The 27920-nt window shown below is 35.2% G+C and overlaps 1 protein-coding gene across 7 annotated transcripts in view; it reads left to right on the top strand.

Moving 5' to 3' along the window:
- Positions 1 to 27920, top strand: part of WDPCP (WD repeat containing planar cell polarity effector) — a 607526-nt gene that overhangs the window by 457273 nt on the left and 122333 nt on the right. For all 7 annotated transcript variants that reach the window (XM_053200664.1, XM_053200665.1, XM_053200666.1 and 4 more), the window contains one exon: positions 18510 to 18612. In XM_053200664.1, coding sequence (XP_053056639.1) covers positions 18510 to 18612 — 103 coding nt within the window. The remainder of the gene's footprint in view (positions 1 to 18509; positions 18613 to 27920) is intronic.

Raw genomic sequence — 27920 nt, 5'->3', positions numbered from 1 at the left:
GGATCCGTTCTCCACTAGATGGTATTGCCTAGCTTACTGTGGTAGATTGTTGTGGCACTTGTAGGTGTGTGTGTGCATGTGCGGGAGGGGTAAAAATGGCATCACCCAGCTGCCCAGTCTCTAGTATTGGAAGTCTGCTCTCCCAGACCAGCAATCATGCACCTATCCTTTGTCTCCAACTTCTGTCCACTCCCTGCTTTTACGCTGTCACCAAGCTGTCAGGTTGCCAGGCGGCATCTCCCTCCTGAGTTTTATCTCAGATGCAGCTGTGTTTCCCGACCCCTCACTTCTGAGGGACTGTGGCTTTGACCCGCTCAGATCCCCTGGGGGAGGGTCTCACTGAGCAATGGCTGGGTGCTGGCCACACCCAGAAACATTCGCGGAACTGTGCTGCTGCCGATGCCCAGAGATTGCGGCTGGGTGCCAGCCCAGCCCAGAAAAAGTTCACACAACCGTGTAGCAGCAGCATTTCAGGGATTATGGGAAATCACAACACACACCTGGCACCAAGCTTCACCCTAACGACCTTATTCCAGCACCAGCGAATGTGGTTGTTCTCTGGGGTCTGCTGGGACCGGGTGACCACACAACTTCTACCAAATGTCCTTACAGCATTGGAACTGCTTCTCCCCATGTGGCCCGAGGACCTCCCAGACCCCACTCTGCTCCTGGGGATTCACCCTTCCCACCAGAACACTGCCAGGTATTGAGCTGAAGACTTTCAGACTCTGTGCTCCCCGCCCTGTTTGTAGAATTTTAATGGAATTTAAACGCTCTCCTTTCTCCCTTTTTAGTTCAGTCCCTGTGGCTGTTTCCACTTTTCCACTTTCGGGGGGGTGCTTTTCCTGTGCTCTCCCATCTCCATCCTCTCTCCACAAGCAAAAACAGCTCCCTGCCTTCTGTGGCTTCTCTCCCCCATTTCATATCTCTGTGCTGTGCACCTGCTGGGTTCTGTGGTGTAGGTTGTGCAGATTGTTGTGTTGATCCTCAAATCAGTTTTCTAGGTGTGCAGGATGGTTTAGTGTTGATCTGGCTGTATTTCATGGACTCGAGACCCAAAAAAACCTTCCATGCTGTTACGCCATCTTGGCTCCTCTCACCACCGATCTTTTATTCTTTAGTGTCTGATTTGTTTACTCCTTTCCAGTGAACTTTTCATTTTAGATACCATATTTTAAATTTCTAGTTCCATTTGGTTTTTAAAATATCATTTAATCTTTCTTTGTGTTTTCCCTTAAATGTATGTGTCTCTCAGTAAATGTGTGCATATGTATATGTCTGTTTTAAAGTTATTTTTGCTAATTCCATTATCTCTACCATTTCTATGTCCACTCCAAGTGACCGATTTTTCTCTTTGTTAGGGTCACATTTTCTTAGTATTTCTCATATCTAGTATATCGTCATTAGTAGCTGGAGTTCATGAATTTTGTTGCTGAGTGTGGAAATTTGTTCTCTTCCTTTAAAGAATGTACAGATGGTGGGGCACCTGGATAGCTCAGTTGGTTAAGCGTCTGACTTCAGCTCACGTCATGATATCTCACCATTCGTGAGTTTGAGCCCTGCGTTGGGCTCTGTGCTGGCAGCTCAGAGCCTGGAGCCTGCTTCAGATTCTGTGTTTCCCTCTCTCTCAGCCCCTCCTCCCTCAAGCTCTTTCTCTCTCAAAAATAAACATTAAAAAAAATGTACAGATGGTAATATTTTTGCACCATCTTTAGTCATAGAAATCCCTTTAGGTTGATTTCTGAGTACTATTAAGGTGACCCCAGTAATACTGATATCTTCCTTTCCTTCTTGTATGATAAGGTGCCCCCAGTCTCCTATCAATGATATCTCTGAATTCTTCTTATTTCTTTTAGTAGCAAATGGTTACTAGAGTTAAGACTGTTGCTAATGTACCTTTTTCTATGAGTTTGGCATTGTTTTCTAGAGGAGAGAGCTAGAACAAAAGTAGTCAAAATATTCTTTTATAAAGGGCTACACAGTAAGTATTTTGGCCTTGCAGGTCACATAGTCTCTGTCATTATTCAATTCTGCCATTGTAGCTTGAAAGAAGACATCAGCAATACATAAACAAATGAGTATGGCTGTTTTAATAAGACTTAATTTTCAAAAATTGGTTGTAGGTTGGATTTGGTTCACAGGCTCTACTTTGCTGACCTCTGTTATACAACATTTCTAGAAAACGGTTTTAGAATATTTCTATAAATATGATTCCCACTAGTATAATTATGAAAACATTCTAAGATTTCATTGCAATTCCTTTGTTTTTAGAGATATGCCATAAGAGATAAATGTCTGTATTTTAAACTGATTTGAAAATACTTTTTTCGTGTAATTATGCCACCAAATTGATGTCTTAAGTTCATTAACTTAATTTTGATTGTGAAATTTCAGGAATAATTTAAAAGTTTCATTTTATCTTATAATTATGTAAAAATGATTCTAAGTTAGATTTTAAAAAATGGTACATTCAGTGAAGTCTAACTTCACTCTCTGTTTTCTTCACATTGTTCCTTTCATTCCTCTTTAGGTTGTCATTATGGTTTATCCATCTTTTATGGAAAATACATAATACCATATATGCATATATGTTCATCTAAACCCCTGTTTTACTATTTTAGTAGCACACTAAACACATTGTTTGGCAACTTGATTTTTTCTTAACTCCATGTATCTTGGCAGTGACTCCCTAGCAGTATAAAGATCAAAAGACTTTTTCAAATTATGATAATTATACAGGCATCCTTTGGAGATACTGTAGGTTCAAATCCAGACCACAGCAATATAGTGAGTCAAATGAATTTTTTGGCTTCTCAGTGTATTTCTACTTATATTTATACTATACTGTAGTCTATTAAGTATGTAATAAAATACAGTACAATAAAAGAAAATATGCATACCTTAATTTAAAAATACGTTATTGCTAAAAATTGCTAACCATCATCTAAGCTTTCAGTGAGTTGTAATACTTTTGCTGGTGGAGAGTCTTGTCTTGATGTTGATGGCAGCTAGGCGATCAGGTGGTAGTTTCTGAAAGTTAGAGTGGCTGTGGAAATTTCTTAAAATAAGACAGCAATAGTTTGCTGCATCAATGGACTCTTCCTTTCACAATTTCTCTTTCTCATGTAATGCTGTTTGATAACATTTTACCCACAGTAGACCTTCTTCCAAAATTGGAATTAATCCTCTCAAATCTTGCTGCTGCTTTATTGACTAAGTTTATGTAATACTTTAAATCCTACTTTGCATTTCAACAGTTTTCCCAGCATCTTCACTAGGAGTAGATTTCATCTTAAGAAACCACTTTTTTTGCTCATCCATAAGAAGCAGCTCTTCATCGGTTCAAATTTTGTCATGAGACTGCAGCAATTCAGTCACAACTGAGATTCCACTTCTAATTCTAGTCCTCTTGTTACTTTCATCTGTTATTTCCTCCACTGGTCTTGAACCCCTCAAAGTCATACATGAGGGTTGGAATCAACTTCTTCCAAACGCCTATTCATGTTGGTACTTTGACCTCTTTCCATGAATTGCGAATGATCTTTTTTGAATTTTTTTTTAACGTTTTATTTATTTTTGAGACAGGGAGAGACAGAGCATGAACAGGGGAGGGTCAGAGAGAAGGAGACACAAAATCCAAAACAGGCTCCAGGCTCTGAGCTGTCAGCACAGAGCCCAACGCAGGGCTCGAACTCACGGACTGCGAGACCATGACCCGAGCCGAAGTCAGCCGCCCAACCGATTAAGGCACCCAGGCGCCCCAGAATTGCAAATGATCTTAACGGCATCTAGAATGGTGAATGATTTCCGGGAAGTTTTCAATTTACTTAGCCCAGATCCATCAGAGGAATCACTATATATGACAGCTATGAAATGTATTTCTTTAATAATAAAACTTGAAAGATGAAATTGCTCCTTTCTCCATGGGCTGCAGAATGGATGTTGTGTTAGCAGGCATGAAAACAATATGAATCTCGTTGTATATCTCCATCAGACCTCTTGGATGACCAGGTGCATTGTCAACAAGCAGTAATATTTTGAGGGGAATCATTTTTTTACTAAGCAGTAGGTCTCAACAGTGGGCTTAAAATAATCAGTAAAGCATATTGTAAACAAATGTGCTTTCATCCAGGTTTTGTCCTTCCATTTCTAGAATACAGTCAGAGTAAATTAACATTAATTCTTAAGGGCTGCTAGGATTTTTGGAATGCAAATGAGCACCGCTTTCAACTTACAGTCACCAGCTGCATTAACCCGGAACAAGATAGTCAGCTTCTCCTTTGAAGCCAGTATTGACATCTGTAGATAAGAAAGTCCTCGATGGCATCTGCTTCCAATAGAAGGCTATTTCTTCTACATTGAAAATCTGTTGTTTAATATAGCCACCTTCATTAATGATCTTAGCTAGAACTTTTAGATAACTTGCTGCAGCTTCTACATCAGCACTTGCTACTTCACCTTAAACTTTTATGTTATGGAGATGGATTCTTGAATCTCATGAATCAACTCTGCTAGTTTCACACTTTACTTCTGTAGCTTCCTTACCTCTCTGAGCCTTAAAAGAATTGAAGAGATTTAGGGCTTTACTCTAGATTAGGTTTTGGCTTAAGGAAATTCTGACTGGTTTGATCTTCTATCCAGACCACTAAAACTTTTTCCATATCAGCAACAAATCTGTTTTGCTTTCTTGTCATTTAGGAGTTCACTGGAGTGGTACTCTTCGTTTCCTTCAAGAACTTTTCCTTTGCATTCACAACTTAACTGTTTGGTGCAGAGGCCTAGCTTTCAGCCTGTCCTGGCTTTTGATGTGCCTTCCTCACTTAGCTTAATCATTTCTAGCCTTTGATGCAAAGTGAGAGATATGCAGGTCTTCCTTTTACTTGAACTACTTAGAGGTCATTGGAGGGCTATTAATTGGCCTAATTTCAAAGTTTTTTTGTCTCAGGGAATAGGGAGGCACAAGGAGATGGAAAGAAATGGGGAAATAGTGGAGCAGTCAGAACACACACATTAGTTAAGTTCACCATCTTATATGGGCATGGTTTATGGTGCCCCAAAACAATCATAATAGTAGCATCAAAGATCACTGATCACAGATCACCATAACAAATTCAATAACAATGACAAAGCTTGAAATATTTTGAGAATTACTAAACTATGACAGTGACACAAAGTGAGCAAATACCATTGGAAAAAATGGTGCCAATAGACTTACTTAATGCAAGATTACCACAAAACCTCCACTTTTGGGGGAAAAAAAGCAGTATTTATAATGTGCAATAAAGTGAAATGCAATAATACAAGTTATGCCTATATATACATTAGTGCAAGAAACATGAAAACCTAGTGAGCATGAATAATTTTTTGAAAAATATAAATAGCTAAAAATAACATACTAAACAAATGAATTAAAATCATCCAGTAGCCACAAGAAAAAATTCATACAAGTCAAAAATATAACTCCTGAAAGGAAGCAGAAAGTTTTATTTATGAGTTCTGTGAAAACCTCAAAAACATGCAATTTCCAACAAGTTTTTATAACATAAAAATATGTGCTCCGATAATTAAATTTGGTAAAAAAATAAATAAATCACTTCCACATGTTTTCATATTTAAAATGATTATTCATTGCTCTGATTTATATAAGAAAGATGATTTACATAGACATTAAGAGTTGATTACTAAAATTTATGTGCATGTAACTATTTGATACATTATTACCTTCAAAGTTAATTTTCCTCAAATCTACAAAATAGAGAAATTCAATTAGCACATTATCAGAAACAAGTATTTTCTTCCTGATTTTTAAAACTTATTGATCAAATTTTCTGATCTGAAATTATAAAATAATAGGTAAAAGAAATAAGTAACAGAAAAAGAATTATGTCAGCATTTTACTTTAATTGAAATACAGCAACATAAATTTGAATTCTGAAAGCAATTTTGGACAAGGTAAACTTGAATATCTATAATTAGAATTTAAATTTCATTTATCAATTGGTTTGAACTAACTTAAATGTTCCAGCTAGAACATGGTATTCTTTTTTTTTCTTTAATTTTTTTTAATGTTTATTTTTAAGAGAGAGAGAGAGAGAGAGACAGAGTGTGAGCAGGCAGATGAGGAGAGAGGAGGAGACAGAATCCAAAGCAGGCTCCAGGCTCTGAGTTGTCAGCACAGAGCCTAACACAGGGCTCAAACTCACGAATGGTGAGAGATCATGACCTGAGCCGAAGTCAGATGCTGAGCCACCCGGGCACCCCTAGAACATGGTATTCTTAAATATGCATAAGCTGTTGCATGTCTTTATAGTGCTTTTTTATTTCATACAAACTTATCAGTCCCTGGAAACATTATAAAAATTAGAAAAGATTATAACATAATATGTTATAAAAGTTAACTGTTAATGACTGATCCAAAGTATGATTTAAAGATGAAAATCTATTCAAGATTGCTTTTTAGTTTTAAATAATTTATTGTAAATTTGCATATTAATTCCAGTAGTACATTCAAAAGTCATCTGTGAAAGGTGGTAAGAACCCAGTAGCAGCAAGTTTTTTTATTTTTGATCCTAGATAACACAGACAGGATATGTGTAAATATTTAAACCTGGATCATGGCCAAAGACTATCAGTGTTTGTCATCTTTTGTGCAGTGGAAGCCAATTTCACTTAATAGTGCTAAATGATGATACTAATTTAAGTCAATTTGGCAAATGTAAAATTATAAAATTGTTACTGAGAATGACAAAAACTAAGTGGTTTATTCTTCTGAATATTTTTCTGAAAACTTCCTTCCACGTTAGTAACACTTTAATAAAAGAACTATCCACCAACTAGGTAACCTGGTTGGGTGGTAGTAAAAGTTGGGATTTCTCAATAGGGTACTTTTCAAATCTATTGCCATCTATGTTGTCCATTTAGACTTGTTAATTTTAATCTTATACAATAAATCTCTAAAAACAGACCAATAAAACAAAAAATGACTATACAACTTCCAATGTCTCCTATGCCTTGTGCCTCTCAGACACATGATTCTAAACTAAGCATGTGGTAACACAGTCCACTAGTATGTGAGAACCTTGATGGCTGTACATCAGGGGTGAATCCATGTTTTATAGAGCTTGAAGTTTGTATAATTTGAGGAGTACTTCTTAAGAAAAAATTTAAAATTTCAAATACAAAATTAGGTACTGGAAAGGCATGTGCAAATAAGAAGTATTGAAGCTTAAGCTTCATTAATTTTGTGGTAAATTCTCCTCTGTATATGGTGCATAATAGATATTCCATTATTATTTATGGAATGATTTTTTTATTAATTGTAATTGAATTTGAACTCAGGGTGAGTGGAAGGGCATGGCAACCCTGGTAGTGGCCTCTTGAAATGTCTTAATATGTGATTTAACTGTACATTAGCCTTAGTCTCAACCAACTTTACTGTATATCCATTATTCATGTATGTACTGGTCTAGTCAGATGTAAGACATGGAAATGGAATATAAAGCCAAGTGGCTTTTATTTTCTTGACTCATTTAGAACATAACCATTTTCCAGAGATATATGAACACACTAAGATGTATGTATCCAACATTTAAATTCCAACACTAAAACTATCCATAAGTTAAAAAATAAGTGAAGCTAGAGGATAAATTGGCAAGTGATATAGATACTAGATATGTCTTGCATCAGACCCTAAAGAGTTTTGTATTAGACCCTAAAGATGCATCAACTATGTCAACTGAGGAGCATGGAGTTAAAGGGATATATTCTCTACTACATTTAGCTAAAGACTATACTCAGACATGTGAATGGCAGGGAAGCTCACAAGTGTATCAGCAAGTAAATAAACTGTTTCTAAATAGAAAGATTAAAGAATGAAAACCTTCATGGTAGAGATACAGTAACAACTTAGGAACTGTTGAGGGTTACCCTCCTCAAATTAATGACCTCATTCTTTAAAACAATTAAAAAATAAAGAGGAAAAATCATAGAATTAAGGAAAACTGAGAGAGTGAGACAGAGAAAATGATCCAGAAATAATTTGTGGGCCACAGATCTTATAGCCAACACTTACATCACTGCTAAACATAAAGTACTGAACTTAGTAACTCACTAAGAAAACCATATTTATATGGGTATATATATTTGGTTTCTTTCTCTTTGGTTTATATGCCTGTGTAATAGTGCTGTAGAGCCTTACTGTTAGAGTAAGTCTTTCATATTTTTGACGATTTGCTTTGACATAAGAATTTTAAGATCAACCTGTCAAGTTCCATTAAAACCTCTGAAGTGATTTTATTGTATTCCACTGGATTTTATAAATTATATGGGGTCAGAATTGATCTTTGTCTCGTATGGTCTTTTTCAGACATAAGTAGGTGTGTCTATATTTTAATCAGGTGCTCACTTATGTTGCCCAGTAATATTTGGTAATTTCTTCTCAAATTTATTGCATATATTTTGCTTATTTTCAGTGAAGAATCACAAATTTTTCCAGAGAAGAGAAAATAGAAAACAAGCCACCTAACTTATTTTGTAAGGCTAATATAACCTTGGTAGCAGTCTGGGCTTATTAGCTGTCAGGCTCAAGTAAAGTCATTGACTTTTCTTAAGGACATAGATGTAAACGTCTTAAATATTAGCAAATCAACTACAGTAGTGTATATTTTTAAGTTATTACAAATTCCTTCACTGAATAATATGGACCCATTATGAAAATATTATGCCACTCTTGAATTAAAAGAAAAAAACCCACGTAATTATTTCACTTGATGTACACTAAAGTAGCTTCCACTTTTTCATTGTTAAAAGTAATGTTGTTATTGTCAATCTTTGTACATACATTGTCACATTATTTTCTTAGGAGTTTACAAAAGTGTATATATAGGTAAATTTTTTATTCTAATATATTGTTAAGATACAGAATAAATAATTTTTTCTGGAAAGATCCATATAGCAAATATTATAGGCTTGTGGACCAAGAAGCAAAATTAAGGTTATTATATAAGTACTTATATATAGCAAGGAAAAAACAAACAAAGCATAAATCTTTACTGACTAAATTAGAAATATAATAATTAAGTAGTTTTGCTGATACAAGTCAACAAATGTAAATAATGGAATTCTTTTTTATGGGGATAACATTGTACTTAAATTAGGGTTGAAAGCTGGTGTTCCTCATTAAAAAAAAATCTGCAAATGTTCATCTGTAAATACTGAGCTATGATGAGTTTGTATGTATTTCACTTTTGCAAATTTCTTTCCTCATAGATAGGTACTGCCACATGTTAATATCATTAACCCATAGTCATATGGTTTTAATTGAGCATATTCACCAATTCAAAGATATTTTTAGAATTCCATTAACTAAAAGACAGAATGCCGTTTAGCATGTCATTTTATTACAAATTAGTCACATTAAATTAGTTATAAAATTATAAAAGTTAATTTGTAATAAAATTAATTTGTAATAAACTTGCAATTAAAATTAATTTATTATGAAATTAATTTGTAATAAAATGACATGCTAAACAGCATTCTATATTGGGACCTCATCAAGATAAATAGCTTCTGCACAGTGAAGGAAACAATCAACAAAACTAAAAGCAACTGATTGGGAAAAGATATTTGCAAATGACATATCAGATAAAGAGTTAGTATCCAAAATCTATAAAGAACTTACCAAACTCAACACCCAAAAAAACAAATAATCCAGTGAAGAAATGAGCAAAAGACATGAACAGGCACTTTTTCCAAAGAAGATATCTAGATGACTACAGACACATGAAAAGATGCTCAACATCCCTCATCATCAGGGAAATACAAATCAAAAGCACAGTGAGATACCACCTCACACCTGTCAGAATGGCTAAAATGAACAACTCAGAAAACAACAGATATTGGCGAGGATGCAGAGAAAGGGGAATCCTTTTGCACTATTGAGAATGCAAACTGATGCAGCCAGTCTGGAAAACAGTATGGAGGTTCCTCAAAAAATTAAAAATAGAACTACCCTATAACCAGAAATTGCATTGCTAGATATTCATCCACAGTATACAAAAATGCTCATTCAAAGGGGCACATGTACCCCAGTGTTTATAGCAGCACTATCAACAATACCCAAATTATGGAAAGAACCCAAATGTCCACCAAATGATGAATGGACAAAGAAGATGTGTGTGTGTGTGTCTGTGTGTGTATACAATATATATATAATGTGTGTGTACATATATATGTATAATGTATATAATACATATATACATACATACACACACACCCACAATGGAATATTAATGGACAAACAAAAAGAATGAAATGTTGCCACTTGCAACAACATGGACGGAACTAGAGTGTATTATGCTAAGTGAAGTAACTCAGTCGGAGAAAGACAGGCATCATGATTTCACTCGTGGAATTTAAGAAACAAAAAAGATGAACATAGGGGAAGGGAAGGAAAAATAAGATAAAAAGAGAGAGGGAGGCAAACCATAAGAGACTCTTAAATACAGAGAAGAAACTGAGGGTTGCTGGAGGGGTGTTGAGTGGGGGGATAGGCTAAATGGGTGATGGGCATGAAGGAGGGCACTTGTTGGGATGAGCACTGGGTGTTATACCTAAGTGATGAATCACTTAATTCTCCTGAAATCATTATTACAATATATGTTAACTACCTTGGATTTAAGTAAAATTTAAAAATTAAAAAATAAAATAAAATGTAGAAAAATACTGAAAAAGACTGCTGTGGATTAAAATCAGAAAATATATTGCTACGGGAATGTGTGTAGAATGGAGATTTCCTTTATTTCTTCACAATTCAGGGAATGTATAACACAGCCTGACACTACTTGCAAGTCAAAAAATGGTAGTTATCATTGAAATTACTCTATCATAGTATAAGTTTCACACCGAAGTTCTATTTTACCTTGTAGTTTTAGGTTGAAATATTTTTAAGTCTGCAGCATACACTAATTCCAAAGCCATTTAGAGTTAAATAAGAGTAGTTGAGCACAGTTCTTCCAACCATTTAAAAATGTAAATACCATTTTTAATTCAAGGACTATACAAAAGGCAAGCTATATTTGGCCTCTAGGCCATACTATATGGATGCCTGCTCTATAAAGTCTTATATTCCCAGTAAATAAGTTCCTGGTTCCCCCAAACTTTGCAACCAGTCAATATTCCTTTTCATAATTTAATTCCAATGTAGTTAACATATAGTATTAGTTTCAGGTGTACAATATAGTGATTCATTAATTGTATATATTACAGGTGCACATCATGACAAGTGTACTCTTAATCCCCTTCACATCTTTCACCCATCCCCCCCCCCCCAGACCACCCCTCTGGTAACCATCAGTTTGTTTTCTATAGTTAAGTGTCTGTTTCTTGGTTTGTCTCTTTTTTTCTTTGCTCATTTGTTTTGTTTCTTAAATTCCAAATGTAAGTGAAATCATAGGATATTTCTTTCTCTGTCTTATTTCACTTACCATTACACTCTATAGTTCCATTCGTGTCATTGCAAATGGCAAGATTTCATTGTTTTTTGCCATTGAATAATATTCTGTTATATATATGTACCACATCTTTATCTGTTTATCAGTTGATAGACACTTGGGCTCCTTCCATATCTTAGCTATTGTAAATAATGCTGCAATAAACATAGAGGTGTATGTATCCCTTTGAATTAGTGTTTTTTGCATTCTTTGGGTAAATACCCAGTAGTAGTGTGAGATCATAGGGTAGGTATATTTTTACCTTTTTGAGGAAACTCCATACTGTTTTCCACAGTGGTTCCACTAGTTTGCATTCCCACCAACAGTGCAAGAGGGTTCCTTTTTCTCCACATCTTCACCAAAACATGTTGTTTTTTATGTTGTTGATTTTAGCCATCCTGACTGGTGTGAGGTCATTGTGGTTTTGATATGCATTTCCCTGATGATGATTGGTGTTGAGCATCTTTTCCTGTGTCTGTTGGCCATCTGGACGTCTTTTTTGGAGAAATGTCTGTTTATATGTTCTGCCCAATTTGAAAGTGGATTATTTGTGTTTTCTGGTGTTGAGTTGCAAAAGTTCTTTATATATTTTGGACACTAACCTGTATCAGATATGTTATTTGTAAATATCTTCTCCCATTCAGTAGGTTGTCTTTTAGTTTTGTTGATTGTTTCCTTTTCTGTGCAAAAAGCTTTTTATTTCAATGTAGTCCCAATGGTTCATTTTTGCCTTTCTCTTGCCTCAGGAGACATACCTAGAAAAATGTTGTTATTGCCCATGTCTGAGAAATCACTGCCTGTGCTCTCTTCTAGGATTGTGTGTGTGTGTGTGTGTGTGTGTGTGTGTGTTTTGAGGTCTCACATTTCAGGTTTTTAATACCTTTAACTTTATTTTAGCGTATCCAGTTTCATTCTGTTGCATGTAGCAGTCCAGTTTTCCGAGCACCACTTATTGAAGAGACTGTCTTCTTCTAATTGCATATTCTTGCTTCCTTTGTTGAAGACCATATAAACTTGGGTTTATTTCTGGGCTCTCTATTCCATGCACCTATGTGTCTGTTTTTGTGCCGGTACCATATTGTTTTGATTCCTACAGCTTTGTAATATATCCTCAAATCTGGGATTGTAATACCTCCAATTTTGTTCTTTGACAGTTTTGCTTTGACAATTCAGGGTTATCTTCTGTGGTTCCATACCAATTTTAGGATTTGTTCTGGTTCTGTGAAAGATGATGTTGGTATTTTTATCAGGATTGTAAAAAATCTGTAGACCGCTTTGAGTAGTATGGATATTTTAACAATATTGGTTCTTCCACTCCATGAGCATAAAATCTTTCCATTTGTTTGTGCTGTCTTCAGTTTCTTTCATCAGTGTTTTGTACTTTTAAGAGTATGCGTCTTTCACTTGCTTGGTTAAGTTTACCTTTAGGTATTCTTTTTGCTGCAATTGTAAATAGGATTTTTTTTCTTAATTTCTTCTTCAGCTACTACATTATTAGTGTATAAAAATGTATTAGATTTTGCTTTATCAAATGAATTATCAAAATGTGTATTGATTTTGTGTCCTGTGACCTTACTGATTTCATTTATCATTTCTAGTACTTTTTTTTGGTAGAGTCTTTAAGGTTTTCTATGTATAGTATCATGTTATCTGCAAATAGTGTCAGTTTTACTTCTTCCTTACCAATTTGGATGCCTTTTATTCCTTTTTCTTCTCTGATTGCTGCAGCAAGGACTTCCAGTGCTATTAAATAAAAGTGGTGAGGGTCGACTTGGTGAGGGGGAAAGCTCTTAGTTTTTCCACCATTGAATATGATGCTAGCTGTGGGTTTTTCCATATATGACCTTTATTATGTTCCCCCAAACCTACTTTGTTGAGGAGTTTTATCATGAATGGATGTTATACTTTGTCAAATGCTTTTTCTGCATCCATTGATTATGTAGTTTGTATCCTCTCTTGTTGATGTGATATATCACACTGATTGATTTGCAAATATTGAACCACAATTGCAGTCCAGGAATAAATCTCATTTGATTAAAGTGAATGATTTTTTAATGTATTGTTGGATTCAGTTTGGTGATATTTTGTTGAGGATTTTTGCATCCGTGTATCAGAGATACTGGCCTATAGTTCTCTTTTTTTTTTTTTTTTGTAGTGTCTTTTTCTGGTTTTGGTATCAGGGTAATGGCAGTCTCATAAATGAATTTGGAAGCTTTCCTTCCTCTTCTCTTTTTGGAATAGTTTGAGAATATGTATTAACTTTTCTTTAAATATTTGGTAGAATTCACCTGCTAGGTGTCTGGTCCTGGACTTCTTTTTGCTGGGTGTCCTCTGATTACTGATTCTATTTCATTACTGGTAATTAGTATTTTCAAATTTTATGTTTCTTCCTGATTCAATTCAATTTCTAGGAATCTATCCATTTCTTCTAGATTGTCCAACCTGTTGGCATATAATTTTTCATAATCTCTTATAATTCTGTTTCTTTGGTGTTCATTATTATTTCTCTTCTTTCATTTATGATTTTATTTATTTGAGTTCTCTCTCTCTCTCTCTCTCTCTCTCTCTCTCTCTTTGATGAGTCTGGCCAAAGGGTTATCAGTTTTTTAAAAATCTTTTCAGAGAACCAGCTCATGGTTTCATTGATCCTTTTTTTTTGTTTGTTTGTTTTTAGTTTCTATTTCATTGATTTCTGCTCTCATCTGTATTATTTCCTTCCTTCTGCTGGTTTGCAGTTTTGTTTGTTCTTTTTTATGGCTCTGTTAGGTGTAAGTTTAGGTTGTTTATTTGAGATTTTTCTTGCTTCTTGATTAAGCCTGTATTGCTATAAACTTCCCTTTTAGAACAGCTTTTGCTTCATCCCAAAGATTTTGGAATATTGTACTTTCATTTCATTTGTCTCCCTGTGATTTTTGATCTCCTCTTTGATATTTTTGTTGACCCATTCATTGTTCAATAGCATTAAATAATCCAATAAATAGCATGTTATTTAACCTCCATCTATTTATGTTCTTTCAGATGTTTTTCTTGTGTTTGATTTCTAGTTTCATAGCATTGTGGTCAGAAAAGATGCATCGTATGACTGATCATTTTGAGTTTGTTTAGACTTGTTTTGTGGCCTAACATACTCCATTCTGAACATTGTTCCATCTGCGCTTGAAATGAGTGTGTATTCTTGTATTATAGGATGGAATGTTCTGGGTAGATCTCTTAGATCTCTCTGGTCCAATGTGTCATTGAAAGCCACTGTTTCCTTGTTGATTTTTTGTGTGGATGATCTATCCATTGATGTAAGTGGGTTGTTAAAGTCCTCTATTATTATTGTATTACTATTGATCACTTTCCTTGTTTGTTATTAGCTGCTTTATGTATTTGGGGCTGCGATGTTGGGTGTATAAATATTTGCAATTATTTTATCTTCTTTTTGGATTATTCCTTTTATGATTATATAGTCCTTTTTTTCCTTTATTACAGTCTTTGGTCTAAAGCCCACTTTGCCTTGTGTAAATATTGCTACCCCAGCTTTCTTTTCACATCCTTTTGCATAAGTGCTTTTCTATCCTGGCACTTCCAATCTGCATGTGTCTTTAGGTCTGAAATGAGTCCCTTCTGTGTCGCATATAATGGGCCTTGCCTTTTTTATCCATTCCATCAACTCATGTCTTTTGATTGAAGCATTTAGTCCATTTACATTCAAAGTAATTATTGATAAGTATGCATTTTGTTACTTGTCTTATGGTTGTTTTTGTAGTTCTCTGTTCCTTTGTTCTCTTGCTCTCTTCCGTCACGGTTTGCTGGCTTTCTTAGTGATATGCTTGGACTCCTGTCTATTTATTTTGTGCATATTTATTACCAGTGTTTGATTTGTGGTTACCATTAGGTTTATATATAACATCTTATGTATATAGCAGTCTATCTTCAGTTGATAGTCCCTTAAGTTTGAACCCATTCTAAAAGCACTAAATTTTTTATCTTTTTCCAGCCCCATTTTATGAATATCATTTCCTACTTTACACCTTTTTATTCTGTGAGGCTCTTGACCAATTTTTATAGATACATTTAATCTTACTGCTTTTTTGCTTCCTACTTTTCTTACTCTTGCTTATGGTCTTTCCATTCAGAGTCCCTTTAACATTTATCATAGGACTGGTTTAGTAGTGACGAATTCCTTTAATTTTTGTTTGGGAAATTCTCTCCTATTTTTTTAAAAATTTTTTAATGTTTATTTATTTTTGAGAGAGAGAGATAGCATGAGCAGAGGAGTGGCAGACACAGAGGGAGACACTGAATCTGAAGCAGGCTCCAGGCTCTGAGCTGTCAGCACAGAGCCCAGCGCGGAACTCGAATTCACAAACTGCGAGATCATGACCTCAGCCAAAGTCAGACACTTAACCGACTGAACCACTCAGGCACCCCAAATTCTCTCCTTCTGAGTGATTATTATGTTGGATAGAGTATTCTTGGCTGCAGGTTTTTTTCTTAGAACTCTGAATATATCATCCATTCTGACCTACAAAGTTTCTGCTGAAGAATTCAGTCATATAGAATTTCCCTCATATGTAACTGTTTTCTTTTGCTGCTTTTAAAATTTCTTTTTTGCTGCTTTTTGCCATTTTAATTACTATGTGTCTTGGTGTGGACCTCTTTGGGTTAATTTTGTTGAGGGATCTCTGTGCCTCCTGCATCTGGATTTCTGTTTCCTTTCCCAGATTTGTGGAGTTTCTTGCTATTATTTATTCAAATAAATTTTCTGCCTCCTTTTCTTTCTCCTCAGGGATCACTATAATGCAAATGTTATTATGTTTGATGGTGTTCCTGACAGGCTCCTTAGTCTGTTTTCTTTCTTTTTTAAATTTTATTTATTTTGAGAAGCAGAGAGAGACAGAGACAGAGAACGTGTATGTGAGTGGAGGAGGGCAGAGAGAGAGGGAGAGAGAGAGAATCCCAAGCTGTCAGCCTGGAGCCTGGTAGCACCTGGCTAGATTTGTGGCACAGCTTTGGATGGGCTCCTGCCAAGGGCATACTGGAGAAGGAAATTCTGCAGTAGAGTATGGGGGCAGGGCACATGGTGCCAGCATGGCCCTTGCCATCTGCTGAGGGAGAGGACCTGCAGCCACCTGGGAAAACTTGCCAAGACTGGCAGGGTTGGGGGTGAGGGGTGCAAATCTGCAGAAGTGCACTGGGGCAGGGTGCACTGTTAGTAAGCTAGGTGGAATGTGTTGGTGCTGTGCTGGCTTCTGAAGGGTGTCCATGTATTTAGGCTCGGGAGCAGGGGAGAGAAATGGTGCCCAGCAGCTCTTTTGTTCTTGGAGAAGTTTCCCAAAGATCCCTGCCCCTCCAGCACATGCTCTGAGATTAGTAAATGAATCTATTTCCCTGTATACCTCAGGCATTTTTCAAACTGCTGCTTCTATGCTGTTATCTCAGTGGGTCTGTTTGTAGAGCAGGAACTCAGTTCCCTGTTGTCCTCCCTGCTCTCCCAGAACTAAGCCCACAGATTTTTTAAAGTTCTAGGTGTTAAGCCCCACTGACTTTCAAGCTAGGCCCCTTTAGTTTTCAAAAGCAAATGTTATGGAGATTTGTCTTCTCAGCATGAGTCCCCTGTGCCTGGGGTGCCTGGTGTGGAGATCTGCTCCACTCTCCTCTCAATGCCTGCAGCATTCCTCCCTCCTATGGATAGTCCCTTGGGTTCCTTTGGCTCCTGACAACATCTCCATCTTTCCTGCCCTCTTTGATGTGGCTTCTTCTCTGCATTTACCTGTGGAGAGTCTGTTCTGTTAGTCTTTGGGTCTGACATTTTCTGAGCTATTGACACTGATGTGGGTGTTACCCAGTTGTATCCATGGGCGAGGTGAGTTTATGATTTTCCTACTCTGCCATCACCTCCAGAAGATGGTTATGGTTACTCTGCAACCAGTAAATATTCTTAACTTTTAAAAATGTAAACAATTTGAAATTATATCTTTTCTACTTACATTTATTTGAATATTAATAAAGTGAAGCATCTTTTCATGATTATAGGCCATTTATATTTCTTCATTAACTGTTCATATTCTTTTTACACTTTTATTGCAATAAAATTTCCATTCCAGCCATCTTTTTGCACATCAAAAATAGTTCAAAATCCTTTTTAGTGGCTATATCTACTTTAGTATTATTTTATACTGCTTTCTCCCACACATCCAAGACTCCTTCCATATTCAAAGACATTTCATTGCCTAACAGAACTGTGTTTTTGAAGTTTCTCTACATATATGCACCAGATATTAACTGGTACATTTTCTCTATTTTCCCTCCTAGCATAACTCTTATTTGTCCTTCAAGACTCAGATCAAGGATCAGTGCATCCTCTTGACTCCACAGCAAATATCTGTGGAAATACCTGTTATAAAACCTATCACATGTTATATAACTAACTGTTGTTCACAATGGTCTGTCTCCCTACTGGGCTCACAGCTTCCAGATACATGAAATTGTAATTGATCTCTGTATTCTAGAATAGTGCCTGACACTTAGTAGGCACTGATTATCTGCTGACTGCCTGAGTTCAAGATAATTATTATATTAGTAATGTTAACAAAGTTGTATGTGTCAGACACATAAATGTCAGAAATTTTTGTAGTAGTATTTCTTATAAAATGTTTAGCATTTTATATGATGTACAACAGAATTTTGTAGAAGCCATCTCCAATATTAAAATCTCACCAAAGAACATAGCAATAAAAGTTTTCATTTCCTGATAAAACTGAGTATGTCAAACATTTAGTTTAAAAACTTACCTTTTTCCCTGGAGACTTAAAACAATTTATTTAAATAACTGCTATTAGGTATAGTTATAATCTACAATTCAGGAAAATTTGCTTATACTGGGAAAGAAAACTGAGAATTAAAACGCAAAAAAATATTTATCAGCCATGTCTGTTTTGTAATTTGAACAGTAAGCTCTTTTGTTCAAAGTCTTCTTTGTAAGTTGACCAAGATTCATTTGGATTAATCCTTTATTTTGCTTTATTTCCAAAGGACATCCATTACTTTGCACTAGATAAGGGTGAATTGGCACTGGCTGAAGTGGCAAGAAAAAGAGCTAGTGACATTGATGCAGAATCAATAACCTCTGGAGTTGGTAAGAATTAATGCTGTTTTTTTTAAGTGCTTTTTGTTTCAATCAATACTTGTTCAGTATCATTTATATTTATGTTTGTAGGGCACGGTTGGTTAATTTGAATTACTTTCTTTGTAAAGAAAGAAACTTTAAAAAAGAATTAAGCCTGGGTAAATAGTACACTATAGATATATAAGTTGGAACTGTGTTGACATAAAAATTAATAATCACTGATTAATCATCACTTGGCAAAAAGTCAGAAGTACACTGTTCTTCTCATAAGATTTTTGAGGAAGAGTTTATTACCATCAGTGCTGTTATTAATATTATTAGCCAATACAGAAAGTTCTATAATCCTTTATTTGTACACATAAACATGTCAGATATATTTTGAGATATCAAAAGAATTGTCCTATACAAAGTATTTCACATGGGATTTTAGGTTTAATGGATGACTTGTTTTAATTTAGAAGCCACTAAAGTCATTTTATAGTATAGTCTTCCAAAGAAGACAAATCAGAAGCCTAAACTTAATCTAAAGGTCCATTCAAAACTTTTAATACAGAAAAATGATAGTTTTTAAAATTATTCTAATACCAACATAAGCTTCCTTTCCGACACTCAGTAATGTGTCTCAATGTGGAAGTATTGACCTGTGGACATCCCAATTCCTATTCTTCCTGGTATTTACTATTCCTAGATTAGGCAAAGGACCCTGAGAATTGTAACATAGTTCATTTCTTTGTGGAATTCCTATGAAACAAGTAAGTTTTAATATATCTCCACTTTGTAAATTGCTTCAAATTATTACAACAAGACTCTCCATTGATTGATCATCTTTGTTTTTATAATGCTGTTTGCAGCTAAAAGGAGTAATTCTATTGCTTCTAACAGTGGAGGCCACTTTTGCATTTTAGAGATATTTAAAGTTACTAAGCCTGAAAAGGAATGTGAAAAAATTATCCAAAATTTCAGGAAAAAAAAAAAAAGAAACTCCACTAGTCACCAAAATGCTTCCTATGCTCTCTGTATTCTTTGATTAGACTGCTGTGGCCAGCTGAAACTTCATAGCCAAAGAGCTTGGTTGATGTTGTTCCCTTTTTGAGCCCTGCCTCATTTCTAGCAAATATCTCTTCATTGAAACCCTGTTCCTCCCCACTTCTCAGCCTTTTTTTCAGGCCTCACCTTTTGACCTCTATTACTCTCCCTTGACAAAGATACCATTCAGTAACAATAGTTAACTATCAAGAGGTGAACTTCTCAGATTGTTCTGCTCCACTTTTATTCTAGAAAACTGGGGTGACTCCCACTCACAATTCCAAAAGGAATTAGGAAAGCATCTCTAATTTCTTTATTGTAGTTTTTTTCTAATTTTTCCATACAGCCCACATCATGCTGGGGAAAGCTAATTTTCTCTCAGATTCCTTCAATTTAATTCAACTATGCTCCCTCAAACTTTTCTGAAAGCAGAAAATAATTAAGTTTTTGGCTTGCAAAAGTGTTCTTTGATGCAAGCAAGGGGGTAAATTATGTAAAATATCAAGAATATTTAAGTATAAGTAGTTCAGTCTGCATGGAAGAGTCTGTAAAAAATTATCACATGTAGTAGCTGTCAACATAAGTAAAAGAGTTGCCAAAGGAGAAGTTGAATAATAATCTCAACAATTTGAAAATTTTTTATTTAAATTTTTTATTCCAGTATAACATGCATACAGAAAAGCACACAAATCATAAATATAGCACTCAATGAATTTTCACAAGGTAAACATCCTGGGGTACCTGGGGGCTCAGGTCATGATCTTGCAATTCCTGGGTTTCAGCTCCATGTCAGGCTCTGTGCTGACAGCTCAGAGCCTAGAGCCTGCTTCGAATTCTGTGTCTCCCCCTCTCTCTATGCCTCCCCCACTCATACTCTGTCTCTTTCTCTCTCAAAAATAAATAAACATTAAAAAAAAAAAAAACCAACAAAGTAAACACATCCTTGTGACCATTATCCAGACCAAGTAACATACATTACCAAGACCACACAAGCTGTCTCCTATCCATTTTTAGATACTACAGTCCAGCCCAACTATCTTTACTATGACACTATATATTAGCTTTACCTTTCTTTCAAATTTTAAATAAGTGGAATATATATTATTTTTTTGTATTTGGGTTCTTTTATTCAACTTTGTGAGGATCTTTTGTATATAATTTTAATTCTTTCATTCTTATTGCTATATAATAGTATTCCAATATATGAACATGTACAAGTTTATTCATTCTATGCCAGGTATTTGAGTTCTTTCAAGTTTGGAGTTTATTGTGAATAGTGTTGCTGTGAACATACTTGTGTTTGTCTTTTAACAGATATATCCACAGGGTGTGTGCTTTAAAGTGGATTTGTTGGAACACAGGCTATATTCATATGCTCAGCTTTAGTAGTATAGGTGAGGAAAATGTAAGCCTCTGTCCTTCAAGGTTTTTCCAGTTGGATTGAAAATCACATTTTCATAAGACTGATTAATAGAAACTCAAACAAATTTAAATAGTATATATACTTCCTGTATACACGGAAGAGACCCAGGAAAACTGAGTAACTCACCAAAATAGCTGAAGCCATCACCTTAAATACCATCTCCATCTAAAAACAAAAGATGATGTTGTGTGTACAGGGTCAGTACATAACGGGAGGTTACCAGAAAAAGCATGATAAAAAAAAAAAGGCTGAAGTTGTCATGCAGATTTAATAAGTTCATGCCTTCTCCACTGATAAATGTCTAGACATTTAAGAGTCCTCCCCTTCTTCCTAATACTGAGGGAGATACCCTTTATACATGTAAATGTCTCCTAAGGAAGGGAAACTTGGGTTTCAGAGATTTTCTTGTGTCTACAGTTTCTTTAAGAATAACTAGGTTAGGGGCGCCTGGGTGGCTCAGTCAGTTGAGCATCCGACTTCGGCTTAGGTCATGATCTCGCAGCTTGTGAGTTTGAGCCCCACGTCGGGCTCTGTGCTGACAGCTCAGAGCCTGGAGCCTGCTTCTGATTCTGTGTCTCCCTGTCTCACTGCCCCTCCCCCACTCACACTCTGTCTCTCTCTCCTTCAAAAATGAATAAACATTAAAAAAAAATAAAAAAAAAAAACTAGGTTAGAATAATCAATATGTGAAAGATGCATATCTTTTTTTAAAAATATATATATATGTATGTGTGTGTGTGTATTTTATATATATAAAGTTTTTATTTAAATTCCAGTTAACATACAGTGTAATATTAGTTTTAGGTGTACAATATAGTGATTCAGCACTTCCGTACATCACCCAGTGCTCATCACAGCAAGGGCACTCTTTAATCCCCATCACCTGTTTAGCCCATCCTTCCACCCATCTCTCTGGTAACCATCAGTTCTCTATATTTAAGAGCTGGTTTCTTGGTTTGCCTCTCTCTTTTTTTTTCCTTTTGCTTGTTTGTTTTATTTCTTAAATTCTACATATGAGTGAAATCATATGCTATTTGTCTTTTTCTGACTGATTTATTTTGCTTAGCATAATACTCTAGCTCTATCCACGTCTTTGCAAATGGCAAGTTTTCATTCTTTTTTGTGGCTGAGTAATATTCCGTTTTATATGTATATAACACCATACAACACTATTACAGTACCACTGATTATATTCTCTATATTGTACCTTTCATCCCATGACTTATTCAATCTGTAACTGGAAGCCTGTACCTCCCACTGCCCCTTTAGTCCTCCCCCATCACACCCCCTCTGGCAACCCTAAGTTTCTTTTCAATAATTATGGGCCTGTTTCTGCTTTTTGTTTGTTTTTTAGGTTGCATATATGAGTGAAATCATATGGTATTTATCTTCCTATGTCTGGCTTATTTTACTAAGCATAATATCCTCTAGGTCCATCCATGCTGTCTCAAATGGCAAGATCTCACTCTTTTTTATGGCTAATATTCCATTGTGTGTGTGTATGCCACATTATCTTTGTCCATTCATCTACAAATGCACACTGTGTTATTTCCCTATCTTGACTACTGTAAATAATGCTGCAATACACGGGTACATATATTTTTTCAGATTAGTGTTTTCATTTTCTTTGGTAAATACCAAGTCGTGGAATTACTGGATTGTATGGTATTTTTAATTTTTTGAGAAACATCCATAGTTTTCCACAGTGGCTACAACAATTTACAATCTCACCAAGAGTGCATGAAGGTTCCTTTATCTCTACATCATTGCCAACATGTATTTCGTGTTATTTTGATTCAAGCCATTCTGACAGGTATTTGGTGATATCTCATTGTGGTTTTGATTGCATATTCCTCCTGACTAGTAATGTTCAGGTCCATTTTATGTACCTGTTGGCCATCTGTTTGTCTTCTTTAGAAAAATGTCTATTCATGTAGGTACTCTTCCCACTTTTTAATTGGATTGATTCATGGGGTTTTTTTGGTGGTGGGTTGTATACATTCTTAATATATTTTGACTATTAATTCCTTATTAGATGGATCATTGCAAATATCTAATCTCATTCAGTAGGTTGCTTTTTGTTTTGTGGATGATTTCCTTTGCTGTGCAGTAGCTTTTTATTTTGGTGTAGTCCGAACAGTCTGTTTTTGCTTTTGTTTCCCTTGCCTGAGGAGACAGGTCAAGAAAGATATTGCTAAGGCTGACAGTCAAAGAAATGACTACCAGTGTTTTCTTCTAAGAGTTTTATGGTTTTAGGTTTAACATTTTGGTTTTTAATTCAGTTCAAGCTTATTTTTTTTGGTATGGTGTAAGGAGTCCAGTTTCATTCTGTTGCATATAGCTGTCCTGTTTTCCTAGCACTGTTTGTTGAAGAGACTGTCTTTTCTCCATTGTATACTGTTGCCTCTTTTGTTGGAGATTAATTGACCATATATGTGTGAGTTTATTTCTAAACTGTCTATTCTGTGTCATGGATTGTATATCTCTTTTTGTGTCAGTACTATACTGTTTTGATTCTTACAGCTTTGTAGTAGATCTTGAAATCTGGGATTGTGATACTTCTAGCTTTGTTCTTTCTCAAGATTGCTTTGCTACTTGGGACGTTTTGTGGCTCCATACCAATTGTGGATTATTTGTTCTAGTTCTGTGCAAAAAAGCTGTTGATATTGATAGGGATTGCATTGAATCTGTAGATTGCTTTGGGTATAAGGGACATTGAACAATATTGGTTCTTCCAATCCATGAGCATGGAGTATCTCCATTTTTTGTGTCACCTTCAGTTTCATTCAATGTTTTATAGTTTTCAGAGTACAGATCTTTTATCTCCTTGCTTAAGTTTCTTTACAGGTACAGTATTTTTTTTAGCGTCATTTTTTTAAAGTATCACTTTCTGCTACTTATTAGTATATAGAAATGGATCTGATTTCTGTGTATGAACTTTATGTCCTGCAACTTTACTGAATTCATTTATCATTTCTAGTAGTTTTTTTGGTGGAGTCTTTAGAGTTTTGTAATATCATCTGTAAATGGTGACATTTTACCTTCTTCCTTACCAATTTGGATACCTTTTATTTCTTTTTCTTGTCTGACTACTGTGTCTATGACCAGTAGTGTGTTCAATAAAGTGGAGAGAGTGGACATCCTAGTCTCATTTGTGATCTTAGAGGAAAAGCTTTTCCTTTCACCATTATGTTGTTAGCTGTGGGTTTTCTTCCATATATGGTGTTTATTATGTTGTGGTATATTCCCTGTAAGCCTACAGTGTTGAGAGTTTTTATAAGAAACATGTTGACTTTTGTCAAATTCTTTTTTTTTACATCTGTTGAGATGATCATGATTTTTATCCTTCATTTTAGATTTTCTGATGCTTCCTTATTGAGCTCGGAAAACTGTATGTTTCTAGGGATTTATCCATTTCTTCTAGGTTGTCCAATTTGTTGGCATATAATTTTTCATTGTAGTCTCCTAATAATCTTTTGTATTTCTGTAGTATCTTGTTACATCTCATCTTTGATTTCTCAATTTATTTATTTGGATCCTCTCTTTTTCTTTTCCTGATTAGTGTGGCTAAAAGTTTATCAATTTTGTTGCTCTTTTCAAAGAACCAGCTCTGGGTTTCATTGATCTTTCCTATTGTTTTTTTTTTTTTTTTTTTTAAGTCTCTACTTCATATATTTCTGATCTGATCTCTATTATTTCCTTCCTTCTACTCATTTTAGGTTTTGTTCTTCTTTTTCTAGTTCCTTCTAGTTGTAAGTTACCCTGAGATTTTTCTCATTTCTTGATGTCTCTCAGTATCAGTATAAATTTCCCTCTTAAAACTGTTTTCATTGCATCTCAGTGGTTTTGAGCCATTTGTGTTTTCATTTTCACATTTATTTCCATGTATTTATTTCCTCTTTGATTTTTTTTTATTAACCAGTTGTTTGGAACATGTGTTGTTCAGCTTCTGCATGTTGGTGTTTTTCCAGTTTTTTTCCTGATTGATTTCTAGTTTCATACTGTTGTGGTCAGAAGAGATACATATATCAACCTTCTATATATTTATTGAGATTTATTTTGTGGCCTAAATTGTAATCTATCAGAAAATGTTCTGGGATAGGTTACACTTGAAAAGAATGTGTATTCTGTTGGTTTTGAGTGGAATGTTCTGTATATATCTGTTAAGTCCATATAGGCTAATTTGTTTTCTATTTTTTTTTTAATCTTTACTTATTTTTGAGAGAGAGAGAGAGCGTGAGTGGGGGAGAAACAGAGTGGGAGACACAGAATCTGAAGCAAGGTCCAGGCTCTGAGCTGTCAGCACAGACCCCGATGTGGAGCTTGAACCCACAAACCACGAGTTCATGACCTTAGTCAAAGTTGGACACCACCCAGGTACCCCCGGTCTAATTTGTTTTTTAAAGACACCTTTTTTTTCTTTATTTTCTTTTACAAGTTTTTAAGTTCCAACTAGTTAACATTACAGTACAATATTAGTTTCAGGTGTAGAATTGAGTGATTCATCACTTATATACAACACCCAGTGCTTATCACAACTGCCCTCCTTAATACCCATTGCCTGTTTAACCTCCCACCTCCCCTCCAGTAACCATCGGTTTTTTTCTCTGACTCTGACTCAAGACTCTGTTTCTTGGTTTGCCTCTTTCCCCTCTACCCACGTTCATTTGTTTTGTTTATTAAATTCCACATATGAGTGCACATAATTGTGCTATTTATCTCTGACTTATTTCACTTAGCATAATGCTCTCTAGCTCCATACACATCATTGCAATTGGCAAGATTTCATTATTTTTTATGGCTGAATAATATTTTATTGTATTACATATACCACCTCTTATTTATCCATTCATTAGACATTTGGGTTCTTTCCCTAATTTGAGTATTGTTATAATGCTGCTATAAACATTGGGTTACATGGACCCCTTCAAATTAGTATTTTTGTATCCCCTAGGTAAATACTTAGTAGTGAAATTGCTGGATTGTAGGGTAGTTCTATTTAACTTCTTGAGGAACCTCCATGCTGTTTTCCAGAGTGGCTGTACCAGTTTGCATTCCCACCAACAAAGACACTGTTTTCTTATCAATATTCTGTGTGTATGTTCTATCCTTGGATGTGAGATATTAAATTTTCTTATATTGTGTATTACTGTCATCATCTCCCATTATGCCACTTAAATGTTTCCTTTATGTAGTTAGGTCCTCCAATGTTGGATGCATACATAGGTACAATTGTTATATCCTCTGGCTAGATTGATCCCTTTATCATTATGAACTACCCTGCTTTGTTTCATGATGCAATCTTTTTTTGAAGACTATTTTGTCTGATATAAGTATTGCTACCCTGGCTTTTTTTTTTCTTCTCCCATTTACGTGGTATATGTTTTTCCATCTTTGTATTTTCAGTCCATATGTGTATTTCAGTCTCAAGTGGGTCTCTTTTAGGCAGCCTCTGAGCCCTGTTGTTTGTTGTTGTTTTTTAATCCATTCCACAAGCCTGTGTCTTTTGATTTGAGCATTTAGACCATTTGCATTTATAGTAATTATTGATAGGTATGTACTTACTGCCATTTTGTTAATAATTTTCTGGTTGTTTTTGTAGTTCTTCTTTATTTCTCTCTTCCTCTTCTTTCTTTTTGTGACTGATAGCTCTCTTTAGTGTAATGCTTGTCATTCTTTGTTTCTTGAGTCTTTAATATAGGTATGAGTTTGTGGTTACCATGAGGCTCACCCTATGCGTATGGCAGTCTATATTAAGTTCATGGTAACTTAAGTTCAAACACATTCTCAAAGCACTATTTTATTGCCCCCTTCTATGTTTTAAGTATATGTTATTAGATATTAAAAGTTTTTAATTCATATCTTTCTTATAATTATGGCCTTTTATTTGCCACTTAAAGAAGTCTATTTAACATTTCCTGTAAGGCTGGTTTAGTGGTCATGAACTTTTTAAAACTTTTGTTTGTCTGGAAAATTCTCCCCAATTCTGAATGATACCTTGTTGTATAGAGTATTGTCAGTTTCAGGTTTTTCCCTTCCAGCACTTGGACTATATGATGCCACTTCCTTCTGACCTGCAAAGTTTCTGCTGAAAAATCAGCTGTCAGCCTTATGGAGTCCATTGTATATAATGGTTTCCTTTTCTCTTGCTTCCTTTAAAATTCTCTAATCTTTGACATTTTAAATGTTATATGTTGTGGTGTGGACCTCCTTGGGTTCATGTTGTTTGGAACTGTCTGTGCTTTCTGAACCTGGATGTCAGTTTCCTTCTCCAGGTTAGAGAAGTTTTCATCTATTTCTTCAAATAAGTTTTCTACCCCTTTCTTTGTCTCTGTTCTCCTTCTGGGACCCCTATACTGTGAATCTTTGTTCACTTGATATTATCTAAGAGATCCCTTAACCTATTCTTATTTACTAAAATTCTTTTATTCTTTATACTGCTCAGATTCGGTGCTTTCCATTACTCTGTCTTCCAGATCACTGAACCATTCTTCTGCATCCACAAAACCATTGATTCCCTCTAGTATATTTTTCATTTCAGTTATTGTATTCAGCTCTGATTGGTTCTTTCTCATATTTTCTATCTCTTGTTGCAGATCTCACTCAGTTCTTCCATGCTGCTCTTCAGTAGAGTGAACATCTTTATGATCATTACTTTAAGTTCTTTATTGAGCTTATTGCTTGCTGCTTATAATTTTTTTTTCTGAAGTTTTTGTCTTGGTCTTTCATTTGGGGCATATTTTTCTGTCTCCTCATTTTTGCCGACTTTCTGTAACTGTTTCTGTGTATTATGCTGAACAGCTGCTTCTTTTAAACTTAAAGGAATGGTCTTGTGTATGGTTGTACTCTGGGTAGGCTGTGTGTGCCT

This window comes from Acinonyx jubatus, chromosome A3 (genome assembly GCF_027475565.1).
Source record: "Acinonyx jubatus isolate Ajub_Pintada_27869175 chromosome A3, VMU_Ajub_asm_v1.0, whole genome shotgun sequence".
NCBI lineage: Eukaryota > Metazoa > Chordata > Mammalia > Carnivora > Felidae > Acinonyx > Acinonyx jubatus.
The sequence above is the reverse complement of the archived record's forward strand: the minus strand, read 5'-3'. Positions and strand labels throughout refer to the sequence as shown.